General features: G+C 44.4%; 1 protein-coding gene across 1 annotated transcript in view; it reads right to left on the bottom strand.

Annotated features, from left to right (window-relative positions):
• Window positions 1–1,277: 1,277 nt before the first annotated feature.
• The window catches only part of DTD1 (D-tyrosyl-tRNA deacylase 1), a 23,355-nt gene continuing 12,500 nt past the window's right edge, over window positions 1,278–12,132 (bottom strand). The window contains exon 4 of the mRNA XM_019543847.1: window positions 1,278–1,441. Within this exon, the coding sequence (XP_019399392.1) occupies window positions 1,278–1,441 (164 nt within the window). The remainder of the gene's footprint in view (window positions 1,442–12,132) is intronic.

The following is a 12,132-nucleotide window of genomic DNA, read 5'->3' as shown; positions in this document are numbered from 1 at the left end:
GGGTCCAAGGACAGAGCCTTGGGGGACGCCACTGGTCACAGGACACCATGATGAGTGACTGCCATCAATTACAACCCTCTGGGTCTGACCACGGAGCCAATTTCCCAGCCAGCGGATCGTGGTGGACCCAAGGCCACAATTGGCCATTTTCGCCAAGAGGTGATCATGGGATACCGGATCGAAGGCTTTTCTGAAGTCAAGATATATGACATCAATCTCTTCTCCCTTGTCCAGGTGATAAGTCACCTGGTCGTAGAAGGAAATGAGACTGGTCAAGCAAGATCTACCCGCAACTGGTAGATCCAGACCCACGCTGGCTGAAAAAGGAGAGACCGGGCAAGTCACATTTTCAATTGTTGCAACAAAGGCCTGTCCACATAAAGTAAACGCTTGCAAAACCAGAACTTGGGAAAATGTCTAACATGCCTTCTAAAAGCTCAGATGAGCTTAAATTAGTCAGTTGCTCTCAAGCCTTTATGTATCTTGGTTGCCATGATAGTGCTGCTTTCTCATGCCTATTTTTAGGAAAAGTCAAAGAATAATCATGGTGACAAGAGAAAGATGTGTACGAGCATGCAGCAGCAAAAATATCAGGTGTCGCAGACACCATTTGTATTCCACGTAACCCTGACTGGGTAGGTTCTGCAATAAGAAAGGGCAAATATAAATGTGTCAGAACAGCTGTCACTGCAGAATCAAACTTTTAAAAAACCTAGCCTAACTCAGCAACTTATTATTTTTACCTCAGGGGGTAGGAAAGCGCCATCAGCCCTGAAGAGATTACATTTGCAGAGTTCACTTGCCTGATCCAATTCATCCCAGCAGAGTTGCCCTGTTCCTCATTAACCTCCTGTACAATGCAGAGTTTAATCTGAAAGCACTCTAATTTCTCAGGAACGGATGTTCTCCACTTAAATCATCCTACCTAAACCCACCTACAGCACAAACCCCCAAAATGTCAAGAGTCTAGAGGTTTATATAAAGAATAGGTGCATTAAATACACAGCCTGTGACTCACAATTAAAAGGCAGGCTTTAACGATGAACAAAAGTATTTTGTAAATGCTGCTCCACATGACACATATGTGACCTTTAGCAGGACAGTAGGCAGCCTTCAAGAGGCCATGGTACTGAAGAAAACAATGCAATTACTTAACTTTGTAGGAGTTATGGAAAGCATAAAACCCTTATAACAGAAAAGCAAGCTATACTGTACAATAACTGGAACCCTCCCCCAGAATAGAACAAAGCCCCTGACACACCCTCATTGCAAGGCTGCTATGTGCTGTTGTGCAATGGGAGGCCTTTCCCCTCCCCCTGAATCAGAGCCTTCCAACAACTCACCTGCTTTGGGTCTACAGTGGCTGCAGGGGACTCCAGTTCAATAGTCACAGGGCCGTCATTCTGGATGTGCACTTGCATGTATGCTCCAAACTTGCCATCTGAAACAAGAGAGAGAGAGATAGAACATTTGCACAGGAGTCTTAGAAGAATAACACGTTAAGAACTTCTAAATGGTACCATGATAAAAAGCATGGCCGATGCTTTCAGTGGCTCTCTCAAGTGAAGCTCATATATGCAGGTGTAAGGGACAAGGGGACCTACTGTCAAGATTGTGAAGCATCCAGCAACTTTAGCAGGTTTCCTCCCCCCCCAAAAAGAACAAAATACTTCTTTAAAAAAAATCAGAAAATCTACTATTAAGTAGGAAAGAATGTAAACACATACACTTCAGAGCACAAGCAGCTAACTGATAGAGGTTAGAAAGAAATTTCCCCTACGGCAGGGGTCAACAACCTATGGCCTATGGGATCCAGCTTGGAGCCAGGGGAGTTTGCCAATATTACACTACACCATGGCCATATGTCAGAGAGAAGGAAGAGAAGCAAGATCCTAGCCCCAGCCCACGCTGAACCAGAACTGGCTGATTTCATCCTGCTGCCAGACAACATTGCCAACCGCTGCCCTATGGCCATAACTGTCCACTATGAGGGGTGGTTTTTAGACTTCCACTGAAATATCTTCTATTGGCTACTGTAGGCAACAGGATACTGAATTAGATGAACTCATAGTTTGATCTGATCTGGCAATTTCTTTATTCCTCTTTGAAATTTGAGATGTCCATACTTAAGGTGCTGCAAAAATATTAACTGCCCTCTCTTATCCCTCCAATCAACTGTTGAATTGGAGCCTACTTATTTTAGAAATGCCTAAAACCATGAAAGCAATTGATCAAAAGTGATATGTTTGCCACATATATTCCCACTGCTTTACAATTAAGTTTACTTTGAGGCAGGGGACAATTTTAGTTCTGTGTCAGGATAGCACCAAGTAGAATGGAAACCCTGTCCATGATCAGGTCTCCTATGCCCTGTAATTATACCTATGACAGTGCCTTAGGCTGCTTTGACAAACATCAGCTCCAAGATCTGTGACCACAATACATAACTCAGGAACCATGCATAAAATCATGGACCATGGACTAGACCTTATTCCACCTTGTAGCCATTTAAGTGTACATTTATACCATGTCTCCAACAACCTCAGGGAGGGATGTTTCCAAGAACACCCTGGTCCACCTCTCACTCACCTTGGCCAGACCCAGAAAGGTGGCAATGAAGGCACTGGAGGGGCTCTCCTACAGCTGCTCACAAGTCATGAAAGGAGCTATGAGGGGAAATCCACAGAGCAGGCATGTTTTGGTCAGGGCATATCCAGGAGCATCCCTAATCAAGAGTACCAGGGAGCTGATACAGATATAACAGAGTATATTTATTTGCTGTAACTGGGTAGCTGAGTGCCTGGAATAGGGACAGCAGCACAGTGATGTGGGCAACTTCCAGCTACCGGTACTTCTAGCGTAGTTATATGGCTGCAACAGCAGCTGTTATTTTTCCACCTCCCTTTTAAGTCAGCGCCCAGGGATGCTGCCTCTGTTGCCCCATCTTGGTTACACTACTGGATATATCCTTCATATCTAAATACAATCCTATTCCACCTTGTTCAAATCCCTAATAAACTGTTCATGCAAAAATAGGATGAGCACTCCTCCTCTTTCTCCTCAGCTTAGCTGAATTGTTTCAGTGAATATATACACGGTTTTAAAAATACTGCAGGGTTACTTTAGATAGCATTCAAAAAAGATTTTCAGTCAGCAAGAAATTACCACATCTTAAAATTTGCTGCTCCACACTTTGGCACATACAGGATGAAACAGTTTATGGTGGAATCTCTAATTAGGAGCAAATGGACACTAAATTTATAGACTATTACTTTAAGCTATCCAAACACCAAGGCTTCTTTTAGTCTCTAAAGCAAGCGCTAGAAAACCCCCGATTACAACGTTCTTTCCAACCTCAGATGCACTGTCCTAGCAGTGGTTTTGGATCCAACACGCTTAAGTATATCAGATATACTGCATGTTCATAGAGAATGGAGGTTCCAGAGGAGAGTCCCACTTCTGACCAAGTACTACTCTGAAAGGGTGTTTAAACTTAAAGCCTTTTCCATTAGCCCAAATGGACCATGAAAGTTGCTAAAAAAACACTGAGCCAAATCCTGGCCCGTCCACAGCAGGACTATGCAGCCTGGATATCAGCAGAAACACCATGTTTCTGCTGTTCAGTGGCTAGCAGTATGCAGAAGTACCAAGTCAAGCTATATGACACACTCACGCAAAGCTGTTGTCCCAAAGAAGTTACAGTGGCCTGTGGGTGGGCCCAGGGAATAGCATGGGTTGGGCCAGGCCAGATCTATGAGAGAATGAGCTCCAGTGAGCACTAGAAGGAAAAGTGGTCTGCAGACAACTGCCATTACAGTACATGGCAGCTACCCTGCACTGTGCTGTACAACCTCCTTTCAATCCCCACCCAAATCCTAAGTCCTTTGTTGGGTCCCAATTTGAAGACTAGGAGTCAACCCAATTGTCATTAACCCCACCTTGGGCTGAGGGTTTTCTGGTGTTTATTTCACTGATATGGCATGTGTAGTCTCATTGGAAAGCCCACATTATGCTGTATCCATTTATGTTGCCTTTATCACTGTATAGGTTATATATGCTGTCTTTATATATCTTTATGATTTTGGACATGGTTAATCAAGGGAACTGAGGAATGAATATTTAAGGAAAAGGAGTGGATAGAACTGCTACATCTTGCTTGCTATTGTGATACTAGGGCAAGGACAAAAGCTACTCCCAATCACAGACAGAAAGGGCCACTGGTAGGATGAACACTCAAATTACTGTCTGTTTGTAATGGAGAAGACAACCACACAAAGCAAAGGCACCTGAGAGAAATGGCTCATCAGCCAGAGGAATGCCAGGTGTCCCGGGGAAGTAAAGAGAGGTTTCTGGAGGATTCTGAAGACTCACAAAGAATTGGGACAATGCAGAAGGTGGGGTGGGGGCACTGGCTTGGAAATATTATTAGGGCTGTTTGGCAGTTGGCAAAGGTCTTTGGATTTTTCCCAAGCTAGAAGGAGTCCAGAGCCCCAGCAGTCGGGGCTGGCAGAATCAGCAGGGAAGCTGATCTCTAAAAACACCAGCAGAGCTCTCAGGAGGGCTATGACATAGACATATGAGAGGGTAAGAAACTTTACTTGACTTTCTGTTCTACGTTTGTTCACCACAGTGCCCCAAGGGATGATGAGGTCGAACGGTCATAAAATACTGCGAGACTGTTTCAGACTGGACATAAGGAAGAATTTCTTTACTGTCCGAGCCCCCAAGGTCTGGAGCAGCTTGCCATCAGAGGTGGTTCAAGCACCTACACTGAACATCTTCAAGAGCAAATTGGATGCTTATCTTGCTGGGATCCTATGACCCCAGCTGACTTCCTGCCCTTTGGGCGGGGGCTGGACTAGATGATCTTCCAAGGTCCCTTCCAGCCCTAATGTCTATGAAATCTAAATCTATGAAATCTATGGACAACTTTTTTTTAATAATAATTCTCTTCAACGAATCCATGTGTTGGTTTGTCTCCTGACTGCCTGTGGCAAAGAGTGATTTCTGAGTGAGTTATATTCCAGGCTTATTCATTCTACGAAAAGGAGGACCTACATTTTCTTCCACAACCCAAAGGGAAGCCACTAAGGCTGGCAGAGATTCCTCTGCTGCACCTGTGAGGTCCACTATAAGGGCAGATTGGAGCTGAGGCTTGCAGGGATAAGGAGCTATTGCAGGGCAGACCCTGCTCTGCTGATTAGAATAAGTTGCAAAGACAAGAGGAAGAAACTCAAGGCTCTGGGAATGCCCTGTAGACCAGGTTTATGATACCCATGCTCCCATCCAGAGGACAGTATCTTGCATTTTGCAATCACCAAAAACTGCTCTCTGACTGCAGTCAATGCAGTGACATGCTGGTTTTCTTTGCAACTAAAATGCACCCTGATCCAAAGCAAAAAACAAAAAGATTACTTGCGATACAACCCCACTAATGATTCCCATTAAAAGGGACAACTGAAAAGCAGTGATTTTAAAAAGCTGCAACAAACTTAATTTTCTATTCAAACAAATAAAGGTATCTTGAAATCATCACTATTCTCAGAAAACAAAATTCTAATCTCAATGCAAACTAGCAAGGCACAAAAACCCCCAACTAAGTTATAATGGAAAATAAAAGAAAATGTATGCAGCTAAGGTATTATGAAGCAAGTGAAAAAACAGACCTGTTCTCATTTTATAAACTTGCAGGAGGCTGGAACATGAAAGGAGTCCCACAGAGAAATGACGTTAGAGCAATCAGAAAGTTACAGCGATTATAATTCTTCTGTACATTTTTCAAACTCTTCACCACGCACGACAGATTACAGCACACAGAGAAAACCCAGGTGGCTTCCCCTATATTTGTGACCCAGGATTTAGGATTTTGCTGGCAAATCACAAGAGTAAAAATTTTCTGGAACTATTACAAGCAACTCACAGCTGAAAGATAACTTTTTTTAGATAGTTTACTGTTTGACCCATTGCTATGTCCCAGATTTTTAAAAAAATCTAAATATTGATGCCAACTTTTCGAGAAAGACTTGGAGGCAACTGGATCTTGACTACAGCACAGGAAGCCTTACAGATTTGGCCTCCACTCAGAGAAAGCGGCTCCTGCTTCTGCTAAGTACTAATGATCTGGAATGCTAGCATGACACCTCGGCACAGGCTAGCAGGGAAGGGCCATGGTAAGATCTAAAAAAGTACCTGAAGTAGTTCTATGGCTTGCAAATAAGCAACTATAAATTGTGGGTGAACTTTCATCAGCAAAGAGATCATTGTCACTTCTATACTACAGAGCAAACAAGCTACTTACAAGTGGCAAACCTGTGGTCAGGCAAACCTAATCCTAATTTTTACAGTCTTCCTTATCAAGAAGACAGTTATTCTCTTAAATGTGATGGGGGGGGCACAGATGTTTCAATCAGCTATTTCATATCATACCTCCAATATTTATAATTTCACACGTTTAGCCTTCCATCAGCTCAGCTAAAAAAATCCAAAAAACCCAAACCAAACTACATGTGTGAATCACAATTTTCAAAGGCTCATAGTATAGTCAAATCAAACTTAGGGTTTCACTGGAACATTCAGAGCACTTTTGTGCAATAAGGTCTTTCTACCCAAGATGGATTTTTTTTAAAGGCATGAGGATTATTTCTTCCAATTCTCTTCATACCTAAAACTGACTGAATTCTTTGACTCCAAGAATATGCCTCGGGCCACGCTTGCAGAATATTTCAGACCAAAGGAGAAAGATTTCACAAGTTTGGAGCTACAGAAAATAGTACCATAGCATTAAAATGCTTGCTACTGCTTCAGATAGTGAGATGTCAGCCCTCTATACCTGCTTGGTCTGCACCCTCCCTTTGCAAATCTCCCACCCTGAGAACATGTCGTTCCTCTGCCACTTGGAACTGGCAGAACAACAAAAAGAACACCAGCTCTGGTTCTCTGCAGCCTCCAAACATGTGTCCTCAAAACTCACTCGTAAGCAAGCTCACATTGCTAAATATCTAACCACTTTAATGCAGAATCCATTCCCAACAGGTTACTCTCTCCATCTCTGTAGGAACTACTGCATCCACTATGCATGCCTATCCCAGCATTTGCTCCTCAGAAGCACGTGGTACTTTGCTACTTGACAAAAGAGGCATCCCTCGTGCGGAAAGCTCTCTTCATTCCGATTTGATGGTATCCTGAAAGGATGAGTCAAGCAACAAGCCTGGCTCCATCTAACCAGAGCAGGGGTAATGCCTGTTTGTTTGAGATACATTTCCATTTTGCTTCACTGTGCATGTAAGCCAGTACTGAAACACCTTGGACACAAGCCTCAAGACTGCCTGGGGAGAGTATGTTGAAAAGTCTTCTTTGAGGTCCCAACAAATTCTGACAAAGATGAATTCCCTTGCTTGAAAGGATGGGGTCGGGGGGAGATAAGGTTCAGTGCAAGAATCCACAATCTCTGGCATGCATCCTGTACTTCAGAGGCTCCTGGGCAGACTTCCCTAGTCGCCCACCATTGCCTGTAGGACAACCAAATAAATTACAGCCAGACACTTTTCTAGAGGGAAAGAGTTTCCTCAGTCTTGACATCTAAAACACTTTGCAAAGAATACTTCTTGGCTAGAGGAGGGATGTGTGACCATGTCAGGAAAAGGGATAGGTACTGAGAAGCAGCAGCCTGCAGGAAAAAACTGAAACTAATTTGTTCAAAGCTGTTATAACCCACCTTCAGTACTTTGTGGCTACAGCAGTAATGGAGGAACGGGGAGTTAGAGAGACAAGCCCTAGAACTTGGGGTCTGCCTGGACAGAAGATTGGTTTGGGGGAGAAAAGGCTTAAAAAGGAGCACTACAATCAACACGGCCAGGGTTTCAGATCACAATCTGCTTTCTTGTGTCCCTCCTTCAAGGTATATACCTGCACTGTTTCAGAAGCTGTATTGGTAAAAGTCACAGTTGTCAAAAGGGCAGGAGAATCAGAACATCTAGCAACGCACCTTATATCCAAGACAGCAAGCAGGCCAGGGAGATGGCAGAGCTGGGGCAGAGAGCTCCCTACATGGGGGGAGTTCCCTGGCCAGCCTGGAGCTGGCTGGGACCTGTCCCTGACCAAGATACTTCTGGCCAGCCCCAGCCTGCACGGAAAAGTCTGCATGGAAAATCTGCACAGAAAATCCCCATCCAGCCGGGGGCTCATTGCTAACTGAGTGGATCAGGGCAAGGGACTGGGACCTGCCCCTCCCCTGAAGCTCTTTCCAAGCTGCCTGCCCCTGATCAGGGATTTGGGGCCAGGAGCTCCCTACTGCCGGGGCAGGGGGACATTGTCTCCACCACAGCAGCAGGCAGCTCCCAGGGGCAGGGAGCAATCTCCCAGCCCCCTGCCAGAAGATAGCAGTCTCCTGGCCCCATGTTCCCTGCCAGCCCCTGGCCTAGAGCTCCCCCTAGCTACTGCAGGGGGAAGATGCAGGGCTGAAGGGGGCAGAGCAGACTACTGCCAGGAGCAGCACATCTGCTCCCAAATGGCTGCATGTATAGACACCTGCACAGGGTGGGTTTACTCCAGAGCAAGTTACTCAGGAGTAACCCATCCAGCAGCACTTGCACTTGTAGATGTGCCCATTGTCACTGAACTAATGCCCTAATGCAGGGGTGGGCAAAATATAGCCCACGGGCCAGATCCAGGCCATGCCTGCCCTGCCCCCATAGCACTCTACACAGCTCCCCCACAGAGCAGCCTGCACTGCATTCCTGCCCACACCCGCTGGCCCAGCTTTAGTTTGATGAGCTTTAGTTAAAGCGCCCCTGCCACCATTTTGAAGTGTGGGAAGGCTGATACACAAGATGCAAAAGCTGGCTGGAGTCCATTAATTAGCACACTCCAGCAGACCCAATTAACTGAGTCTGCTCCAACATGGTGTAATTGTAGCACATCAGAGCAATCTCCCATCACATCTACTGGCACCCTAAGCTTTTAAATCATATGATCAGCAAAGGTTTTATGCTGGTTCTTGATTACTCAAAGTGAAGACTGAAGATGTTAGACTTTATAGTCTTGGATCACAGGTCTTCTCTATACTTCTCATATCAAGAGCATGCCACATAGCAACATCTTGGCAGCACTTAAGGTTGGAGTAGAAGAAAGGCAGTGGAATTCCTTGGCAACAGTGAACAGAGTTTCCCTCTGGTAAGTAAAATGCAGCAATTTGAGCAAATGCCATTCACAGCTCAGAAGTTCTCCTGGCCGGCACAGTAGCTGCTGGAAATGAAATCTGAGCCAGAAGGATCGAGACAAGACAGAGATCCCAGGTCCAACTGGTGGATGATTGGTGCTTAAGGTATCTGGAGACTCTACAGGCTGAAAAACTGTTAAAACATTTTTGAAAAAAAGCACTTCACATGGACTAAACCTTATGGAACCATTATGAATATTTAATCTAACTTCCTGAGCAACCCCCCATAAGCTTTCATCCAGCAATGACTGCATTGTGGCCAGTAACTTGTAGCTGTACCAGTAAATGTATTTCAGAAAGATACCTGGTCTGTCTTTTCAGATTCCAACTGATGCCAAATCCACTGCATCCTTTGGCAGGTGGTTTCCCATTGGTTACTACCTTCCCCCTTTAAAATATACTTCTATTTCCTGATTGAGTATTTTTTTAACTTCAATTTCCAGCCACCAGATCTTGCCTTTGATACTGATGGGCTCTTAAATGTAAGAGGCAAATAACTTCTCCCTGGGTAAGTATCCCTAAACTCATCAAGTCACATTTCTTCTTTCTCTTTAAGACAACAGCACTTTACAGAAATATAATTAAAATGACAAATTAAGTTGCGCTGCCACCACCTCACCTCCCTCTGAAGATCCCTTTTAAAAAGTCTATACCCTTAAAGTTTTGCATGTGTATTCCAGGCCAAAAAATAATTTGAATTTGAATATAAGATGATATAGATATGTCTTTTCTGAGAGACAAAACTTTAAAATTAGATGTAATGTGTTTTTAGAATATTCTCTGGACATACGTCAAGGAGATAACCTAAAAACTTTACATTTGCTTTATGGAGAAGTTTCCCTCAGAGCTTGTCTATCTGTGAAGTTACACCCAGTTAACTTTTTGCAGATGTTCTTACCCAAAATAAGGGCTTCATTCAAGAATAAAAGTGCCTATCCAAGGAGTTCATAAGGAACAGTTGTTCTGTTTTACATTTACACACAACCTTAATCTAAATTAACTTCCCTGTTTAAACTAGCCCTTTGCAGTAATCTGGCTCTCTGTATGGTAATATCTGAGCGCCACACTATCATTTCAGCATTTATCCTCACTACTATTCCTATGTCAGATGAGAATTAAGGGCCCAGAAGTGAAGTGGCTTGGTCGAGGTCGATGAAGGAGTCATTTTTAGCAGAGCATGCAGCTGAACCCTCTTTGCTCAAATCCCAAGGTAGCTCATTAGCCCCTACACCATCCTGTCTATTATCCGTTAGTGCAAAGATTTACTTCTAGCAAGGTAAGCAGCTGCTTTCAGGAACTTTACAGTGCAGATTGCAGGATGTCTGAAGCCTCCATCCATCCGGTCAGAGCCTGGACATTACAATTCTGCCAAATGTATGGTGAGCTCAGCTGGCTTCATCAAGTATGAAATGCTTCAGCTCCAGGGGAGGATAAACTCTGCTGATGCAGTCCACAGAGTTTACAAACTCCCATCTGTGAAACTACTCAACTTCAGAAAAACACGCTGACAAAGCCATCACACTCTCTCAGCTACAAATGAGCTGCTTGGGTTGAAAGAACATTTAACTAGAACTAGATTCAGCAGGACACAGCCTGGGCCAGTCTACTGACAGTGTAAACTGACAGATACCTTGATAGACAGTTCTGATAACTCAGGCAATCTGCAATGTGTATTATCTGGCACAGAGCGAAGATAGTAACTCTCAAATCATCAGCTCCTGCTACATGTGAGAATTTACATTTCTAAGCTTGCATTTTCAGCAAAAAGAAAAAAAAACAGACATGGAAGCTATTTCCGAAGTGAAAACTGGCATTCAAGAGATGCTGCCAGGATTTCTGTTATTTTATTTCAAGAATGTATCTATTATGCTACTGAAGAGAGATCATTTAAAACACTGCTGTCAAAATACAAACCACCTGGAAGTCCTTCACAACCAGTGAAACAGAGGGCTCTGCAAAGTCAAGCAGTGAGGTCACAGGCACCAAATATTCAGTGCCTCACTCTCTGAAGGAGAGAGGCAAGTCTCTCCATTGCTCATTTAACAAAGCAAAGCCGATACTGGAACAGAGTCTCCTCTCGCTGACTGCAAGGGGAGTTCAACAGAGCAGGAACAGGTCCTTCCTCAGCAGTAGGCTGATATATGCATGTAATAATGAAAAGAAACAGGTAATGTAGTTTGTAACTGTGGTGGAAAAGGAGAAATCTGGAAGCCAGAGATTGAGAATTCAGAAAGTAAAAACTTTGGGCGTCTATAAACGTGCTATGGGGTGGAGGAGGCAGTGCTTTAATTAGAGTGGCTCTGGGAGCTGCTCTAATTACAGTGTCCAACAGTATCACGTGTATTCAGCGTCCCACGCTTCGAAACAGTAACAGGAGCACTTTAACTAAAGCTCCTTCAATGAGCTTTAGTTAAAACACCCCTGCTGGCATTTTGAAATGCAGGGATGCTGAATACACGTGATGCAGAGGCTGCTGGAGCATGCTAATTAGCACATTCCAGAAGACTTGCAGCAGACTCAGTTAATCGAGTCTGCTCCAACGCATGCTAATTAGCATGCAATGAAGCAGAGGTCTGTCACGTGTATAGGTACCCTTTCATAGTTTCATAGTTGGTAGGGTTGGAAGGAACCTGAGCAGATCGAGTCCGACCCCCTGCCGTGGCAGGAAAGAGTACTGGGATCAAACAACCCCAGCAACGTGTTTGTCTAGCCTCCTCTTAAACACCCCCAGGGTAGGAGCCTGCACCACTTCTCTTGGAAGTTGGTTCCACATCCTAGCCGCCCTGACTGTGAAGTAGCGCCTCCTGATGTCTAGTCTGAATCTACCCTCTGCCAGCTTGTGACTGTTATTCCTGGTCACTCCTGGTAGTGCTCAGGGGAACAGGGACTCCCCCAGTGCCTGCTGGTCCCCTCTG

The sequence above is a fragment of the Crocodylus porosus genome, unplaced genomic scaffold (genome assembly GCF_001723895.1).
Source record: "Crocodylus porosus isolate Cpor-Errol unplaced genomic scaffold, CroPor_comp1, whole genome shotgun sequence".
NCBI lineage: Eukaryota > Metazoa > Chordata > Crocodylia > Crocodylidae > Crocodylus > Crocodylus porosus.
This window is presented reverse-complemented; position numbering and strand designations above follow the sequence as displayed.